The sequence below is a fragment of the Panthera pardus genome, unplaced genomic scaffold, assembly GCF_024362965.1.
Source record: "Panthera pardus isolate Hobbes unplaced genomic scaffold, ASM2436296v1 HiC_scaffold_26, whole genome shotgun sequence".
Lineage (NCBI taxonomy): Eukaryota > Metazoa > Chordata > Mammalia > Carnivora > Felidae > Panthera > Panthera pardus.
In genome coordinates, this window is record NW_026526832.1 from 19,309,408 (window position 1) to 19,329,332 (window position 19,925).

At 42.7% G+C, this 19,925-nt stretch overlaps 1 protein-coding gene across 1 annotated transcript; it reads left to right on the top strand.

Moving 5' to 3' along the window:
* Positions 1 to 219: 219 nt before the first annotated feature.
* PPM1G (protein phosphatase, Mg2+/Mn2+ dependent 1G) lies at positions 220 to 19,412 on the top strand. Its single transcript, XM_019449061.2, has 10 exons — positions 220 to 539; positions 13,441 to 13,510; positions 14,024 to 14,109; positions 14,692 to 14,824; positions 15,474 to 15,889; positions 16,849 to 16,983; positions 17,330 to 17,564; positions 17,948 to 18,077; positions 18,375 to 18,477; positions 18,803 to 19,412. Exons 1-10 carry the CDS (start codon positions 420 to 422, stop codon positions 19,007 to 19,009), a joined length of 1,635 nt encoding a protein of 544 aa, XP_019304606.1. The 5' UTR covers positions 220 to 419; the 3' UTR covers positions 19,010 to 19,412.
* Positions 19,413 to 19,925: the final 513 nt, after the last annotated feature.

Below are 19,925 nucleotides of genomic sequence, written 5' to 3' on the forward strand. Positions count from 1 at the left end.
GGCGGGGATAGCGGGAGACAGCAGGGGACAGCTCCGGGGGGCCAAACTCCGGCGAAACCACGGGTGGCAGGCTGAACCACCGTTGGTAGGCGTGACCGCGCCAGTCTCGCGGGAGCGGCCGTTGGGCGGGCCGTTGTCCCCGCGGGCGGGGCGAGTTGCTAAGGAAATGACTTCCCGCAGCGCCGCGCCGTGCCGCGCCGCGCCGGCCGGGCGGGGTCTGGAGCGGCGCCGTTTCCGCTTCCGCTCCGTCTCTGCTCCCGTCCCGTTACCGCCTCCTGGCCGGCCTCGCGCCTTTCACCGGCACCTTGTGTCGGCCGTACTGCCGGGCCCGCTCCTGCCACGCGTGCCCCCGGGGCTCCGGCGCCGGCACGGGTCGCGTCCCGCTCGCCTGCTCCTGAGGCCGCTGGCCAGCAGCCGCCATGGGTGCCTACCTCTCCCAACCCAACACGGTGAAGTGCTCTGGGGACGGGGTCGGCGCCTCGCGCCTGCCGCTGCCCTACGGTTTCTCCGCCATGCAAGGCTGGCGCGTCTCCATGGAGGTGAGGCGGGAGAGGCCCAGAGGCGGGCCGCTGCAGGGCGGGAACCTGACGGAGAAAGGGAGCGGGGGGATGGGGTCATCCCCAGGGAAGGGTCCTTATCGGGAGCGTGCAGCTTTGGCTGCGGCGGCAGTTTGACGGGCGGCAGCGAGAGTGGGCCCGGGGCCGAGAGGGAACTGCCGGTGCTTGGGGACCGTGTGCCGGTGGCCAGTTTGGCGGCGAGAGCTCGGCCATGTGGGGAGAGGCACCTTCCGCCCACTGACCGCCCTCTCCTCGTGCCTTCGCGCCATCCTCTTCTGCCAGCCCAGCCCTTCAGGCTCATAAACGGTGTGAGGTGTAGTGTGGGAGTTAAGATGAAAAGAGGGACGATTTATTCATTTACTTTTGCGAGGACGAAGAGAATAGACGGGAATGACTACTCCCCCCCGCCTTAAATATGTGATGTGAGAGGCCTTTTTAGACGAGGAGTTTGACAGTGAAAGGAAGCCTAGGCAAGTAGTCTGTTTGAAATTCTCAACACCTAGTTACTTGGCTCTGGGCACCGAATGTTAATTTCAGAAGCTCGCCCTGACCCCTAAGAATTGTCACTCGTTTGTATTCTCTTCAGGGCCTTTTACGACCTTTGGAAAACTTGAGTTTTGTCATTCGGTATCACTACTTTTTTATTATGCTTGATATTTTTTTCCTCGGGATTTTTCTGAAACTTACTCTGTAATTGTCATTTGCCTGTGCTGATTGTAGTTTATAGTTTCCTTGATTTGTAATCATTTCATCATAATCTATAAAGAACTTTAACCTGTAAAGAACTGACTTTTCTTTTCTAGAAAATTTCTTCTGGATAAAAGGGAAAGGTGGAAAATTTCTGGATAAAAAGGAGTAATACTGGGCAAAATGGATGTGACACTACAAGGAGAACAGGAAAAACCATGGTAGAAAGGAAAGGTAGAAAGACATGTGTAAGACATGTCTTTGTGAAGAGTGTTGTGAGAGCTAGGCAGAAGGGCCAGGGAAATGTTCTAATTATTTCTGGGATTAAGGGTTTATCCACTTACTAGGTGGGCTTCAGTTTAACAGCCTAATAGTGTCTCCCTCGGGAATTTCTTCAAATCCCTCGCTCCTCCCTGTGGTTAGCTCTGGAATGACAGTATAAACTTAAATGGTTTGTTCTCAGACTCCACTTTCATACCCACAGCAGACTTTAAACAATTCTGTCAGTAGCTATAACATTTCAAGAAGGAAGGGGGTCCTATGGTTCAGCTCATCGAATTTGGCTCCCGCATTTTACAGCTCAGAAATTGAGGCCCAGAAAAGTTAGGACATTTATTTCTTGGTGGAAAGAATCTGGGATGAAACTGTTCAAGACACTTACTGGACACTGTTATCGTCTGTGTCAACCTGAAGCATAGCGTTCATATTCCAGTGTGGTGCTCAGCATTGAGCTTACTGGGTCCTTGGTAAATGTAATTGTCTGAGTGTTAGAAATATTTGGATATAGCTTCAAAAGGAAAACCTTAATGTAAGGTTGGGGTTTGGGTCAGTTGCTAGTCTGGAGGTCCCATTTCTATGGCATTTTCTGTTAATATTGTAAGATTTGAGGTGACTTTCTTATGTTACAGTGAAAAGGCTTTTCTGGCAGGTTTCTCAGTCCTTGTTTTTCACTCTCTTCTCCGCTGCAGTTTTTCTGTTTTGGGGGTACCCTTCTTTCTAGTTTTCTTTACAAACTGAGTTGTTTGGATGTTTAGTTTTCAAAGTTGTTTGCTCAGTGGTTCTGTGCCGTTTGTTTCTCTGCAGGGTATTTCCCTTTATTTTTGGTTTCTCTTCTGGTAATTAGAAAAGGACTTTTTTCATCACCAGCTGTTTGGTTTGTAGAGATCTTGTTAGACTATTCCTTAGATCCTAGTCTTCCTGAGAGGTAACCAGTTCGGGTTTTAAAATCTTCCTATTAAGCTATTTCTGAATTTACCTTTGAATGGTTAAATATACTTAACTAGACCCTCTTGAAGCCCTGCGTGGGGCTATATCAAGTAGTTTTCTGCTACATCAGTAGTTTTCCTTCTGACTTTGATTCCTTTCTGTCCAAAGTATAACATAGTTTCTTTGCTATGGCAAGAAAATAACTATGACTTGTAGCCTCTTAGTGAATCTTATCTTTTCAGAAAGTGTACACACCTGTTCCTCTTAAGCTTTAGGACTCAATTCCACCAGTTTATTAAGTATGTTGACCTTAATTGCTTGGTCCTAATGATTCCTTTGAGGTAAGTTTTTCATGCCAATACACATTACAAGAGGTTGCTCAAATCCTGATTGATGAATAGATTCAGTCTTAGTACTATTTTACCCCTTCTCTTGAGGCAAGGATGGCAACTATCAATAGCTGGCATTTTATACTTTCTGCCTCTCTCCAGCCCCTCTTGCTGTGGAACCAGGGTGTTTTGAGGAGGGGTAAACAAAATACCACAGTTGATGTTCCCTTCCCTTCTTCCTTCTCCATGGTTTGGAGGGATCCTCAAGCTGGTTGAGGTATGTATTTTGGGGGTTAAAAGGTAGGTTGTGGAAGGGTGCCTGAGAAATATATTTGGAAAGGCTCTGAGTTTTTGGTGGCTAATGAGAAATCAAATCTGAAAATAGTTTGAGTTGATGTAGTTTTAAGGGACATGGATACTTTTGGGTTGTGAGGTTCTCTGGAAGTGACAAAACTGCTTTCTATGGGGAGTTAAAATTTTTTCTTTTTAATTCTGTGAAATATATTTGCCTTTTTTAAAAGGCACTATCAATACCTAGGATACACTTTTGAGTAGACTAGCTGTTTATTGCCATATAGAAACTGGCTTATTAGTGGTCATACAGGGGTCACCTAGAATTGAATGTAGAGCATGTTAAGCAGAAAATTCTTAAGATACCTACATGACAGTTTCAATAATTGTATTAATGGGGCAAAATATAAAATGGGATACCACAAGAATGCTGTGGGGTTCCACTTAAGAGAGGGTATCTGAGGCTGAAGGACATGTATTGATTCTTAGATTAGTGCCTCATCTCTGTATCTTAAAGCACTTTTTATTTATTGAACCAGATTAGAATTCCTTTGTCTAGGATGCAGTTAAGCAACTTTTATAAAAGGGCATTTGATTAGCATGTTGTAACTATTCTTCACAATTCAGAGATAGTATGACATGAAATCAAATACATATCCACGCATATGGAGAAATTGTTTTCTACTATATGATTCCTTTATAAGTTCTTAAGCAACAGGAAGTTACAATCAGATTTTATTCCTCAAGATTTCAAGAATATTTTACATAAGTTATTTCTATCGCCCAATCACATAGCAGATGTTACTACTGCTTCTCCACCCTGATCTTCTATTGGGTTATCATCTTGGAATTGTACTTTGAGAGGTAAGGTAAGGAACTGTGCTTTGAATTCGAGTGTGGAAGTTTAATAGATCTGGTCAGTAGTTCTTGCCGTTGTGAGCTGTTATTAAAATTGTGCTGTCTGGAAGCATAAACCTTTAGAACTGAACTTGAAGCATCACTGATGTGTAATGACATGCTTTAAACGGAGTACTGATTTCAATGGAGTTTTTGGTTTCCCTTTAGATCCTGTTCAAAGATGCAGTCTATCAACTTTTAATCATATATAGTACTTGAAAATGTATATATGGGTGTCTGGGTGGCACAGTTGGTTAAGCATTCGACTTTGGCTTAGGTCATGATCTCACAGTGTGTGAGTTTGAGCCCCACATTGGGGCTCCACGCTGACAGTGTGGAGAATCCTGCTTGGGATTCTCTTTCCCTCTCTCTGCCCTTCCTCCACTTGCACACGCATGCTCTCTCAAAATAAATAAACTTTAAAAAATTATATGCAGATTGCTTTTTTAAGAATCTTATTGAGATGTAATTCACATGCCATATCCATTTAAAGTGTACATTTCAATGGTTAATATATTCAGAGTTGTACAACCATTACCACTGTCAATCTTAGAACAGTTTTATCACCCCAAGAAGAAACAATTTAACTATTACCAGTCACTCCGTATCTCCCTTCCTCTAATCCCTAGCAACTGCTAATTTACATGATATTCTATATATTTATCTATTTTTAACATTTCATATAAGTGGAATTATGCATATGTCTCCTTTTATGTCTGCCTTCTTTTACTAAACAATATTTCTAAGAGTCATCCATGTTGTATCATGAATCGGTACTTCATTCTTTTTACTGAATAATATTCCATTGTGTGGACATTTTGTTTATCCATTCATCAGTTGATGGATATTTGTATTTTCATATTTTGGCTATGATGAATAATGATGGTATGAACTTACATTTACAATTTTTTTTTGCGTGGAAATAAGTTTTTATTTCTCTTGAATATATACTAAGAGTGGAATTGCTGCATCATACAGTAACTCCATGTTTAACATTTTGAGGAGATGCCTACCTAACTCTTTGGCAAAGTGGTTGCACCCTTTTACATTTTTACCAGCCATATAGGAAGGAGGGTGTCAATTTCTCTACATCCTCCCTACACTTGTTATCATCTTTTTTATTATAGCCATTTTAGTGGGTGTGAAATGGTATCTCATTGTGGTTGTTATTGTATTTCCCTCGTAGCTTATTATGTTTGAGCATCTTTTCTTGTCTTAATTGCCACTTACATATCTTTTGAGAAATGTTTATTCAGATCCTTTGTCTATTTTTATTGGGTTGTCTTTTTATTGAGATGTAAGAGTTCTTTATATATTTTGGATACAATTTCCTTATCAGATATGATTTGCAAATATTTTCTCCTATTCTGTGGGGTGCCTTTTTGCTTTCTTGTTAGTGTCCTTTGAAGCATAACTTTCAATTTTGATGAAGTCCAGTTTCTCTGTTAAGAGTTTTATAATTTTAGCTCTTACATCCATTTTAGATTAATTTTTGTGAATGGTGTAAAGAAGAGGTCCAGTTTCATGCTTTTGCATATGGATATATACTTGTCCCAGCATCATTTGTTAAAAAGGTCATTCTTTTGGGTGCCGGGGTGGTCCAGTCGGTTAAGTGGCCCACTTTGGCTCAGGTCATGATTCCATGGTTTGTGAGTTCAAGCCTTTGTTGGACTCAGCACAGAGCCTACTTCAGATTCTCTGTCTTTCCTTCTCTATCTGCCCCTGCCTGCTCCCCCCACTCTTCAAAAATAAATAAACATAAACTATTTTTTTAAAAAGTCATTCTTTTCCCTCATTAAATTATCTTGGCATCATTGTTAAGATCATTTGACTACAAATAATGGGAATTTATTTCTGGACTCTTAATTCTGTTTCATTGATCTACTTATCATTATGCCAGTACCACACTCTCTTGGTTACCATTGCTTTGTGTTAAGTTTTGAAGTTAGGAAAGTTAAGGAGTGTGAGTTTTCCAACTTTGTTCTTTTTATTGTTTCTTCTTTTCTGGGTCCCTTGTATTTCTGTATGAATTTAGGATCAGCTTGTCAATTTCCGTGCAAAAGGCACTTGGAATTTTGATTGGGCTCGTGCTGAATCTGTAGAATCAGTTGAGGAGTATTGCTACCTTTTACGATATTAAGTCTGTAGTTTTCTTGTAATGTCTGTGTGGCTTTGGTATCGGGATAACACTGGCCTTATAGAATGGGTTGGGAAGTGTTGCCTCCTTTTCTATACATTGGAAGAGTTTGTGAAGAGTTGGTATCATTCTTTTAAAAATAGCTGGTAGAATTTACCAGTGAAGCCATCTGAGACTGGGCTTTTCTTTGTGGGAAGTTTGTGTGTGTGTGTGTGTGTGTGTGTGTGTGTGTGTGTGTGTGTGTTTGTGTGTGTTTAATTATTTTATGTTAAGTTGTGATAAAATAAACATAACAAAATTTATTATCTTAACCATTTAAAAATTGTACAGTTCAGTAGTGTTAAGTGTATTCACACTGTTGGGCAACCAGTCTCCAGAAGTGTTTTCATCTTGCAAAACTGAAACTCTATACCAGTTAAACAGCTCCCCATTCCCCTTGCCACCAGCTCCTGGCAACCATTCTACTTCCGGTTTCTATGAATTTGACTATCCTAGGTACCTCATAGAAAGACACATTTGTTATTTTGTGACTGGTTTGTTTCACTTAGCATAATGTCCTCAAGGTTCATCCATGTTATAGCATGTGTCAAAATGTCCTTCCTTTTTAAGGCCGAATAGTATCCATTGTAGGAGTATACCACATTTTCTTTATCCATTCATCTGTTGGTGGACACTTAGGTTGTTTCTACCTTTTAGCTGTTAGGGATAAAGCTGCTGTGAACATGGATATACAAACACATCTTCAAGATGCTGCTGCAAAATCCAAGACTAAGGTGTCTGCTGAGGACCCACTTTCAGGTTCATAGATAGCTGCCTTCTAGATGTATTTTCAAGGCAAGGGAGCTCTCTGGGGTCTCTTTATAAGGGCACTAATCTCATTCATGAGGGCTCCTCCTTCATGACCTAATTACCTCCCAAACACCCCACCTCCAGACAACATCACATTGGGGATTACATTTCAACATAGGAATTGTAGGGAGACACAAAACATTCATTCTGTAGCACTGAAGTAATATATGCATATAATTTTAAAAGTCAGATAGTAATACATGACTTTTTAAAACCAAAAATGTAGTTCCCAACCACTTCAACCTTTTACTCTTAGTTTGTAAAGATTTAGATAAATTTATGCATCATAAATCTAAATGGCTGGTCACCCATGAAAACAGGCACTTTTGTGGATGTATTTATAACCTTAGGAGATTGACATCAGGCAGGATAACCAGGCTTTTATTCATACAGATCCATTGGTTGTCTAGAAGGTCAAAAGGTTCTGTGTGATATATGATTTAAGTAAGGCAAGGCCTAAGAGTCCTGACTCAGGTGACCTGTGTGTTCTGAGTCATCTCCTCCAGACTATCAGTGGTTATTGTTTTATGATACATCTCTGGGTTTAGAGTAGGAAATGAAGGAGGAGGCATCCATAAGGTATTTGTCCTGAGGCAACTGGGGACTCACTGTCAAAAACAGACATGGAAGTCGTATGATGTTGCAGAACCTACTTTTAGGCCCAAAAGCTGTAAAGACTTTTTATTTATTTATTTATTTTAAGCTATAAAAACATTTAAGACAATCTTTGCTTTGATGCTGGTTTACAATCTAGTTTGGGACCTAAGAGTCTCTTTTCCCCCATGGAATGCTGGATAATAATACAAGATAGTATATTCTGAGTTTAGAAAGAGGAATGATCAGAGTATTGGTGTGACTGAGAAAGATTTCTTAGAGCTGGTAAGACTAACTGGACCTTGCGGAGAGTTTATAAAATGGGACAGAAGGAAAGGAGGAAAGTAGAAGGAGAAGAAGAAGGATATTAGAAAGAGGAAAGACTGAGGCATGCTTGCTACCTTGCTAGGTTGGGGTGATCAGTTCAAGAGTGGAGTAGTTTCTTTTGGGGAATGGTATGAAAGGTAAGAGATTAGGTTATAGAGATGGGTAGGAATGATGATTGAGTGCCTTTAACTGCTTGTAAGTTATGTGGAATTAATCTGATATGCAGTAGAATCCATTGAAGCTTCTAGCAATAAAATATTGGGAAGTATAATCTGGTATCTGGATGTATGTAGGTTGGATTACAGGGGCAGAGAGTAGAGGCAGGAGAGAAGATAAAATGCTATTAAGAGTAAAGTAATTCACGAACAAAGTCATGAAGGAAAACTTAGTAGGACTTGGTGATGGATGGTGGAAGAGAGCCAGGAAGTCAAGGAGGTCTGGTATTAAGTGTTGCCTAGGAAAGATTCCATGAACAGAAATAAGACCTGTAGGGGAAGTTCTGAGTGTTTGAAGACTGCTGAGTTTCTGTTTATATATGTTAAGTTTGAAGTGGAGAAAGGCATCCTATAGAAAGAGGCAACTGGAACTTCACAGAACCCACGAGAACTTTCAAGAAAGCTGACACGGTTTTTACTATTTAATTATATACAATAGTTGGGAAAAATGAAGCCTGCAAAATAGCTATTTGGGTTGCTGTTATGGTTATCGCCTGCTCTGTGTAGTAAGATCTTGAAGGAAAAGGTTTTGAGATCAGGAGTTTAAGCATGTAAATCTAAAATGATCATTTAAAAAAAATAAATACATAAATAAAAAAATAAGAGAGATCATTTTAACCAGTTTCCAATAAATGGTTTAATGGATGCTTTGTTGAATTAAAAAAAAAGGGGGGGAGAAACACTGCTTTGGAGGCAGAAGTGAAGGAGAGGTTAGGTAAAGCTGTAGAAAAATTTTGAGGTAGAATAGAGATGATGAAGTAGTTCTTGATATATGACCTTGATCTAAGTAAAGCAAGAGGTTAGCTCATCTGCTAAGAGTGAAAGAAGAGCATTGGGAACTTGAACAGTGTGGGAAAGGTTTATGACTGGCTGCAGTTAATATATTTAAGTGTCAATGCAAAACACTAAAAAATGCTGAATGATGGAAGTAGGTGCACAAACAACCAACATGATTTCATGACATTTTATGACTAGCAATACTTAGTGGCTCTGATTCAGGTGTAAAGAAAGCAGTTGGTCGGGTTATACGAGGTTGGATGAGTTTTTCTAGATTGCTAAGAGACAGTGTTGAAATACTTGGCTCTGGCTCAGCAAGGGTCAGAGAGAAAGAAAAGCAAGGGTAGGTAAAGGTATGGAGGCAATGAACAGAGATGCAAAAGGGGAAACGAAAGTGCTTAGAGAAGGTAGTTCCAGGTGATAATATAGATCCAAAGACTCACCAGGCAGTAGAAGGGAAGGTAATGTGGAGTAGTTCTAGGAACTGACACCTCAAGGTATAAGGTGAATCTATGTTGGGCATCATCTATGGATGATTCCTCTATCATTGAAGAGAAAATGGAGGCACACCAAGAGATAACTGGCCAGTGATCATGTGGTATATTGTAGCGTGGCAATTCAGAAGACAGTTCATAGGTTCGTTTTACTGTCATAAGCATTCAAACTGGAATAATATGGCATATTGTACAAAAATTTTAAATGTAGAAAAGCAGAATAATTATTATTACCCAACTCTTACTCTCCATGCAGTTTGATACATAATGTGGTCTTCCAGATTTCTAGCATATGTGGTTTTTTTCCTCTCTTTTTGTCACTTAGTATATTGTGGACTTATTTCTAAATTAACGCATATTTATTTCTAACGTTTATTTATTTTTGAGACAATGCAAGAGACAGAGTGCAAGCAGCAGAGGGGCAGACAGAGGGAGACACAGAATCCAAAGCGGGCTCCAGGCTTTGAGCTGTCAGCCCAGAGCCAGACCTGGGGCTCGAACTCACAAACCGTGAGATATGACCTGAGCCAAAGTCGGACGCTTAACCGACTGAGCCACTCAGGTGCCCCAACGCATATTTATTTCTAATAACTGCATGTATTCTTTTGGAAGGATGTACTACTTGTAATCTAATCTCTTCATGGATATTTCGATGTTTATAGTTGTTCTTTACTATAAATAATGCTGTAATGAACATTATTATACATATTCTTGTACCCTTGTCTTATTACTTCCATAAAATAAGCTTTTAGAAGTCCAATTACTGTATCAAAGGGCATGCACATTTGAAATTTTGATACATATTACCAAATTGTGCTCCAGGAAGGCTGTACTATTTATATTCTTGCTGATCAGGATATGAGAATGTGTTTTTATTTAACTCTTTTTTTTTTTTTTTTAATGTTTATTTTTGAGAGAGAGAGAGACAGAGACAGAGTGTGAGCAGGGGAGGGGCAGAGAGAGAGGGAGACACAGAATCCACAGCAAGCTCCAGGCTCTGAGCTGTCAGCACAGAGCCCGATGCGAGGCTTGAACTCACAGACTGTGAGATCGTGACCTGAGCTGAAGTCGGATGCTCAACCAGCTGAGCCACCCAGGCGCCCCTACTTCACTCTTATTACCACTGGTTATTATTAATCTTTTCCATTATTTTAATTTGCACAAAAGGATATTTCCTTGTTTTTAATGTTCGTTTCTTTGCTGTTGAGGTTAAGTATTTTTTCATATGTTCACTGAGATTAGATCTACTTCAATGCTTTTGTGAGAAGTAGATGAGGAAGTCAAAAAGGTAATTTGAATAGAGTTGTGGGTTCAAAAGAGATGGTGCAGCTTTGACTTAGAGTGGCATTGCGGGACAGAGAAAGACCGATTGATTGTCCTATTCCACTGGGAAGCAGTGGACAAAAAGACTGCTCTTCCCTCCCCTATCAAAAAAGTGGAATTAGTTGGACTGATTTCTCAAATTTCAGTGAAATATTGAGTCTCCTAAAAATATTTAATTTACTTTTGAAAAAGCTAAACATTCCCATGGCTCAGTCTTGCTCCCACCCCACAGTTAACCTGCTTTTCTTAGTTTTCTGTGTATCCGTATGGTATTACAGTGTGAGAAGACAAATATCTATTCCATGCTCCCTCTTCTTACACAAAAGCAGTTTACTAAATATAGCATTCTGTACTTGCTTTCCTTCTGCACTTTGTTTTCTTTATTTAACAAAATATCTTGGAGATCTTCCATGAGTTTTTTTTTTGTGTTTTTTTTTTTGTTTTTTTTTTTTAAGGAAAGCAATACTTGTGGAACTCCAGATTTCACTAAAACAATTTTAATTTAATGTTACCTAAATGTGCACAAACAGAACTGGGCATAACTTCCATGCCAACACACCATACTACAAAATCATCAGAATTAAAGTCAACGTCAATATGACAACTGTTTTGCCAAAACTAATTAGATACTCACAGCACGACTTAGGTAGTGACTGCTGAGGTATAGTTTCTTATGGCTTTAGCAAGCCTTTACACACTCATACCTTTGCCAATTCAGTTCTCCCACCACTTTTCTATAATCCAACCCAGTCCTCCTCCGTTCTGCCTTTTCTTTATTCCATAGCACCATCCTCTTTCTGTAAGTGTTCTATCATAATGCTATATGATTTACTTATTTATTGTGTTTATGTGTATTTCCCTCATGAGAATGTAAGGTTTTTTATGAAGTACAGATCTTCATTTTATTCACTGATATATTCCAAATACCCAGAACTGATCCTGGCACATAGCGGATAGTCAGATATTTGGTGAAGAAATGAGTGAATGAACAAATGAAGTCTGAGAACCACTTGTGAAGGATGTTGGAGCAATAGATAGTCATATAGGTCAAAAGATGAGAGAAGAAGTAGGTTCAGTAAGGTCTAACCCTGGCTTAGACAGAAGGGAGGCCAGTGTGGCTGGTGGAGTGGTTGGGAGAGGGTGAAGATGATGTGTGGTTGGTAGTGCTCTCTGGATCCTGGGGATGAGACTCAGAGGCAGTTATTGACAACCTTAGATAGGCCATTGTGTGCCCTCCATGGCAGCCCGTTAGATTCTGGGACACTTTCTCCTGGAATCAATGAGAGGGAAATACAAAATAGCTATTTTTCCATTCTCTCATTTACTACCTTAAAATAGCTTTTATTTTTAGGGTGCCTGGGTGGCTCAGTCGGTTAAGTGTCCGACTCTTGATTTCGGCTCAGGTCATGATCTCACGGTTTGGGAGTTTGAGCTCCCGCATCGGGCTCTGTGCTGACAGCGTAGAGCCTGCTTGGGATTCTCTCTCTGCCCGTCTCCTACGCATGCCCTCTCTCTCTCTCAAAATAAATAAACTTAAGAAAAATAGCTTTTATTTTCTAGGTTTGTATAACGAAGGCATAGTCTTATTTCAGGGACAACAGAAGAACCACTGCACTGATTTCCTAAGATTGATACAACTAGAAAAATTTAAATGCCAGAAAGAGGAGGAGAACCATTGACTTACACGGGGATAATCAATCAAAGTAAATAGCTGATTGCATTCTTTTTGTTTGTAGAAAGTACCTAAAAGAGAGGTGGGGTTGTTTTCCCAGATGGGGCAGAGTAAGCTGCAGCACATGCTCACCTAGGTTCAGTGGTCTTGGCTTGAACTATGGCACAGACTAGAATATTTGCTTGGGGTGGCAGAGTTTTGTGATTAGAAGAATTTGATCAGTTCCAGCCTTCCAACCATGATGTTGTTGCAGCAGGGCCATTGCAGACTTCTCTTCAGGTGTACTATGCCATCAGTGTTGAATGATATGTCATTTCCATCTGGGGGTAGGAGGTGGGAAGGCTGATCATATGGGGCATTGTAAATTTTAGTTAACAAAATCTAAGCACAGTATAGTTTTAAGAATATTATTTATTGGGAAGATTCTTTTGTAAATATATCCTCTGCCTAGCCTGAGGGCAACTTCATGAGTGAGTTAAACTTAGAAGAGGGAATAATTTATTTAGATGGTGCTTTGGGAAAGTGGCAGTATAAGTGTATATAGTTTTACAAATTTCTAGTGCTTTCTCTTAGGCTGTTTTAGGATTCTCCCAGAAACTTTTCAGACTGGTAATGCCCTCAGGTCTCTTTTTGCTATCTTCCCTAGGATTTTCTTCCTTGAAGTTCACTGATTCATAGAATGGGTCTGGAAGAGACTTTAAAGCCTTTATTCTGGTTCTTCCCATAGTTGCCGCAAACCAAAAGGGTCAGGTCTAGAGTTCCAACAGTCAAACATTCTGCCATCTGGACTCCGAGATCTCCTAGGCTGAGGCTGCTAGACTGCAGAGAAAGTGAACTGATTCATTTCTCTCCCTTCCTTTCCTCCCCTACTTCCCTCCCTTGCCTTGCTTCCTTTCTCCCTCCCCTGTATTTCTTTTCTTATTTTATCATCCCGTTTCCTTTCTTATTTCTAGGCCATGTAGTTCAGCCAGGGAAGGGTTAGTGAGATTAAGGTGTGAAGGAAATCCTCATGACCTGAGTGAGGTGGCAGAAGGAAGAACATCCTTTGATCTTGAGAAATGCTAATTATGCTCTCTTTTTCCTAGGATGCTCACAACTGTATTCCTGAGCTGGACAGTGAGACAGCAATGTTTTCTGTCTATGATGGACATGGAGGTAATGGTAGCAGATCATATTGGTGACATTCTTGAACCCTAGTTCTAGACTTTAGAGGGCAAGAACAGGTCCTTTGTTCTTTTCCTTTCCAAGGTTCTGGTTGTAAGATATCGTTTCCATTCCTAGTGCTGTTTTTCTCTATTCTGCCATTCTACCTTCCTAGCTGGATATTGTATTGGTTTATAATCTCACCAGACCTTGTTTTAATCTGAAAAGCCTCTTCCTATATTACAATTTATCTTTTTTCCACTGAGAATTAAGTATGCAGGTAAGAAAAGACAAAAGGTATATTAACATAGCCCTGAGAGAGTTGATGGTGAAATCCATTTTCTGGATCAGAACTTCCTAAACAGTTGTCTTTCAAATTGTATAAGTTAAAAGTGTAAGTTGTCTTTCAGTTGTATAAGGTATTCATTTCTTCAACCCTTGGGGTTCAGTCCAGTATGGCATGTAAATATTATATACCTTTATATGTGGGAAGCAGTGCTCTGGGTGACCTTACCTGTTTCCTAGGGGAGGAAGTTGCCTTGTACTGTGCCAAATATCTTCCTGATATCATCAAAGATCAGAAGGCCTACAAAGAAGGCAAGCTACAAAAGGTCTGTCTTATCGTAATGCTCCTTCTCTACTTCTGTAGTCTCTCCCTTATTTTCCAGTCCTGTGGTTTTTCCTTTCTTGTTGCCGGTAAGCTGCTGCTTACTGCATTTCTTTCTTTCTTTTTTTTTTTTTTTTAACGTTTATTTATTTTTGAGACAGAGAGAGACAGAGCGTGAATGGGGGAGGGTCAGAGAGAGGGAGACACAGAATCTGAAACAGGCTCCAGACTCTGAGCTGTCAGCACAGAGTCCGACGCGGGGCTCGAACTCACGGACCGCGAGATCATGACCTGAGCTGAAGTCGGCCGCCCAACCGACTGAGCCACCCAGGCACCCCTGCTTACTGCATTTCTTAAAGAATTCTATACCCCAAACAAGCTTATCCTCACTTGAGCCTTCTTAGAGTTGCCTCATTATTCCCAGGTCTCTGAACTGGTTTTTATTTATATGTGAGTGTCTCCTCATGTGGCAGATCACCCTGTAACTTGCACGCCATTTTTGTACCCAGATTGTATACAGGCAATTTATTTTGTACCTCCTGTACTTTTTCTGACACTTGCCTTATACTCTTTTGCTTATATCCAGGCATTAGAAGATGCCTTCTTGGCTATTGATGCCAAACTGACCACTGAGGAAGTCATAAAGGAGTTGGCACAGATTGCAGGGCGACCCACTGAGGATGAGGATGAAAAAGAAAAAGTAGCTGATGAAGATGATGGTGAGTGTTGCTGGCATCCCTTGTTTGAGAGGAAATCTGCATTTTAAAGAACTCTTCTTTAATATATATTATTTCAGTGTCAATTCTAAGAGAGGATGACTTCATACGGACTTGGGGAGTCCCCACATTAGAGAACCTTATGTTCTGCTACACTACATGAGGTTATGAAGGGAGAAAAAATTAACCTTTGTGCCTAGTGTCCATAGCTGTAAGCATTTTATATATATTTTGTCATTGTGGTAGGGTCTCTCTGGTTCCTGTTAATGTTTATGTGACCTCTTTTTTCTAGACAGGAGTTGTCATTAGCCTCAGCAGCCAGTCCTTAAGCCTGGGCTGTAGGCCTAAGACTAGCATCGTGGGCTTCCTGGGTCCTCAGCCATAATGGGCTTTCTACTTATCAATCAAAAATAAGAGGTGATAAGAGAACTATAGTAACTAGTGTTCCTTTGACTAAGAAGAGGGTGCAACTCAAAGACTAAAGGAAGTCTATGCAGGCAGACGTTATCTGAGAAGAAACCAAAGGGGTCTTCTGAGACCCCAGGGAGTGGGGAAGTTGGAACTCAGGCCTGTAAAGGCTGGGAGGCAGGAAAAAGGACTGGTCCTATGAAGAGTCTGGTGTGGGGGTACTGATTCAGCCTCTTCCCTGCAGTGGACAATGAGGAAGCTGCGCTGCTGCATGAAGAGGCTACCATGACTATTGAAGAGCTGCTCACGCGCTACGGGCAGAACTGTCACAAGGGTGCTCCCCACAGCAAATCTGGAGCTGGGACAGGCGAGGAACCAGGGTCCCAGGGCCTCAATGGGGAAGCCGGACCTGAGGACCCATCTAGGGAAACTTCTTCAGAGGAAAATGGCCCCACAGCCAAGGCCCACACAGGCCTTTCCTCCAACTCAGAACGTGGGACTGAGGCAGGCCAAGGTGGCGAACCTGGCACTCCCACTGGTGAGGCTGGGCCTTCCTGCTCTTCAGCCTCTGACAAGCTGCCTCGAATTGCTAAGTCCAAGTTCTTTGAGGACAGTGAGGATGAGTCAGATGAGGCAGAGGAGGAAGAGGAAGACAGTGAGGTAAGGGCCAGTGGGAGCAGACAGATACTGAATTTGCAGAAAAGGCCTGTTTGGTTACCATACATAGCTTTCAACTCCTTTCCTTCTCTCTCTCTCTCTTTTTTTAAGTAATTGCTACACCCACCGTGGGGCTTAAACTCACAACCCCAAGATCAAGAGTTGCATGCTCTACTAAGCTTGGTGCCCACCATCTTCTCTTATTTTTACAGCAATCCCCAAGGCCTATATTCCAGGCTTTTCTTGAATTCATTATCTCCACCAACATAGGAACCATTAGCCCTCTAACCTCTTCCTTTTTCGATACTATAACATACAGATCTAGTTCTAGCCTTTCAGAGTCTGTCTTTTATTATTATTATTATTATTATTTTTTTTTTTTTTTTTTTTTTTTTTTAATGTTTCTTTTTGAGAGAGAGAGGGAGAGACAGACATAGTGTGAGCAGGGGAAGGGTGGAGAGAGAGGGAGATGCAGAATCTGAAGCAGGCTCTAGGCTCTGAGCTGTCAGCACAGAGCCCAGTGCAGGGCTCAAACTCACGAACCATGAGATCATGACCTGAGCTGAAGTCGGATGCTTAACCGACTGAGCCACCCCAGGCGCCCCAGAGTCTGTCTCCAAGAGAGAACAGGAAGGTAGGGATTGTTACTTTAGATATTTGGATATTTCCTTCTCTGAGCCACTTATTTTCTGGCCATGTTGCCTGAAAGGTACTTTTGGCTGAGAGCCCTGGCCTTTTGCAGGACTTACTATTCGTGACTTCCGAACCCAGTTTAGGATATCAGTCATACCCATCTGGCCCTCTCCCCTCCCCTGGATTTTTCTATCATGATCATATAGTTGCATCTTTCATTGTTCTCAGAATCCGTGTTCAGGCCGGGCTCTTGGTTCTGAGTACAAGTTGGGGGGAGGGGGGCAGGGGGTCATCCCAGTCTCAGCAGCCTGGGATCATCCCTCTGGCAGGAATGCAGTGAGGAAGAGGATGGCTACAGCAGTGAAGAAGCAGAGAATGAGGAAGATGAGGATGACACTGAGGAGGCTGAAGAAGACGAGGAAGAAGAGGAGATGATGGTGCCTGGCATGGAAGGCAAAGAGGAGGTGTGTAGGGAAGGGGAGCAATGAGTCTGGAAAAGCCAAGAGGCAAATGTAATTCCCCTGATTGTCATTTGGTGACAGGGGATCTCCTTGCTGCCTTAGTACTGAAGTCCTGGTGATGCAGGGATTTATGCTACAAGTGGAACTAGGTCTTCAGGGTAAAATTAGCTCAGAAAAGAAAGAGAGCATGCTCTGGTCTTTGGAAAGATTACGTTCATGCCTCTCCTGTTTGTTAAAGCTCTCTTGGTGGTCCCAGTGAAGAGAAGAAAGCATAAGTGAATGGTTGGGGAGCACCAATGAGGAGCTTGTGTCCAGAAGCTCCCATGATGCTTCCTTTCTTCCTCTTAAGCCTGGCTCTGACAGCGGCACAACAGCGGTGGTGGCCCTGATACGAGGGAAGCAGTTGATTGTAGCCAATGCGGGAGACTCTCGTTGTGTGGTGTCTGAGGCTGGCAAAGCTTTAGACATGTCCTATGACCACAAACCAGAGGATGAAGTGGAGCTAGCGCGCATCAAGAATGCTGGTGGCAAGGTCACCATGGATGGGCGAGTCAACGGGGGCCTCAACCTCTCCAGAGCCATTGGTAAGGGCCAGGAAAGCATGGGAAAGACTTCTGGGGTCTTACTCTCTCTTTCAGACTACCTAGTAGCAAACTTTAATCTTAATAGGCCCATGTACCTTGCCAAGTACTTTGGTATCTATTATTATCTCTGTCCTTAAAACATCTCCATGAGATAGGTAAGATAGCTTTCATTTTTGGATGATGAAAAAGGTGAGTGACCTACCTAAGGTTTAGCAACCTGAAAATAGGGCTGCAACTAGAAAAACTGGAACACAGTTTTTCATTCACTTAGATTATGGAACTTTGCCAAGAAGGGAAATGAATGGCAAGGCTTTACCAGCCCTAAGCACAGGTCTGTGGGGAGTGCCTAAACTACTCATCAACCAGCCGTTCCTTTACTTCAGGAGACCACTTCTACAAGAGAAATAAGAACTTGCCACCTGAGGAACAGATGATTTCAGCCCTTCCTGACATCAAGGTGCTGACTCTCACTGACGACCACGAATTCATGGTCATTGCCTGTGATGGCATATGGTGAGCACCAGCGGAATGCCCTAAAATTCCCTCTTTTATGCAGCATTACTTCTCTTACAGGTCTCTGAGCTGGTTTGGTTTTATCATCCCTCTAATGGCTGCATTCAGCACCTTTTCTCAAGCTGCTCTAGAATTAGAGCCTAGGCAGACACCTTGGTGTCAAAACCCCCAAGCCTAAGGCAGAGCTAAGGATATCTTTGTAGGTATTTGCATTGGCCCTGGGGGGCTATCACCTCTCTCTACACTCCTCTATTCTGCTTTGTTGGGACTAAAGAAGAGTATTGTTTTTGACCCCAGGAATGTGATGAGCAGCCAGGAAGTTATAGACTTTATTCAATCAAAGATCAGTCAGCGTGATGAAAATGGGGAGCTTCGGTTATTGTCATCCATTGTGGAAGAGGTGAGTCCCAGGGTGGAGGAGAAGAGGGTGTCTGGTCTGCATAGCCAAGGTTTTGTCTTTGGACCAGAGCTAAGACCAGAGCTGGTAATTAAGTATCCTTAATTACTGACTGATGCCAAACTCTGACTAGAAAGTTCCACCTTCCTTCATTTTCCTAACATATCCTCATGCCTCTTACGCTAGCAAGTGGCCTGTTTTGGGACATCCGTTGCCTGTTCCCCTCCTTCTGCCACCCTGTCTCAGCACAGTCAGCCCTCTTGTGGGGGCTTAGGTTCCTAGGAGGGTATTCAAACCCTGAAGCTGAGCTGCCCTGTCCCTTTTGTAGCTGCTGGATCAGTGCCTGGCACCAGATACTTCTGGGGACGGTACAGGGTGTGACAACATGACCTGCATCATCATTTGCTTCAAGCCCCGAAACACAGCAGAGCTTCAGCCAGAGAGTGGCAAGCGGAAACTGGAGGAGGTGCTCTCTTCTGAGGGGGCTGAAGAAAATGGCAACAGTGACAATAAGAAGAAAGCCAAGCGGGACTAACGGTTGTCCAGACCCCTGCCCACCTAGACTGTTTTCTGAGCCCTCTGGACCTGAGACTGAGTTTTGTCTTTTTCCTTTAGCCTTAGCAGTGGTTATGAGGTGTGCAGGGGGAGCTGGGTGGCTTTACTCAGCCCATTCCAAAGAGGGCTCTCCCTCCACACAGCAGCCTGGGAGCCTCTGCTGTCTTCCCTGGCCTTCTCCTTGCTCCTTGGGGCTCATCACCGGTTCTGTGCCTGTGCTCTGTTGTGTTGGAGGGAAGACTGGCGGTTCTGGTTTTTACTCTGTGAACTTTATTTAAGGACATTCTTTTTTATTGGCGGCTCCATGGCCCCCAGCCGCTTGCACCCGCTCTCTGTTGTACACTTTCAATCAACACTTTTTCAGACTAAAGGCCAAAACCTAATTGTGCCCGTGGTGTCCTTTTTTCAATACTGCTGTTCTGTCCGGCCCACCCAGAGTTCCCTGGGTGGGTCCCAAACTCGACCTCATTGATGGCTCTACCAAGCCCCTCTGCGTATTCGTGTGCGTGCCTGTATGTGCGCGCGCCCTCCACAGTGCATGTGCCCCACGTCCGTGTGTGTGTGTGTGTGTGTGTGTGTGTGTGTGTCCGTTCGTCCGTCCCAAGAATATGGGGCAGAGGGGGCCCAGGTATTGCAACTCCCTGAGCTGCTGGCAGGCTGGCGTAGCGTCATGGCTCATCCTCACCCCCTCCTGGTATCAGGAATAGTTTACTAGCTACTGCAGGGGGTGGTTAGGATAAGCCAGGCGGCAACTAAGACTGAAAGCAAGGCCGAGGCTTCTCCTGCCCTCCTCACCGGCCTGCTTTCTATCTGATCTGTGATTGGCTCGGCCGCTTTCTTTCGTCACAATCACTTCCTGGTCACGCTGTGGACGTTTTCGCCGCTTCTGCTTTCCA

Coding starts and splice junctions, on each gene's coding strand:
- PPM1G (XM_019449061.2), top strand. CDS start 420: ATGGGTGCCTACCTCTCCCAACCCAACACGGTGAAGTGCTCTGGGGAC. Junction 17,565..17,947: donor CAACCTCTCCAGAGCCATTG/GTAAGGGCCAGG, acceptor CCTTTACTTCAG/GAGACCACTTCTACAAGAGA. Junction 18,078..18,374: donor ATTGCCTGTGATGGCATATG/GTGAGCACCAGC, acceptor TTTTGACCCCAG/GAATGTGATGAGCAGCCAGG.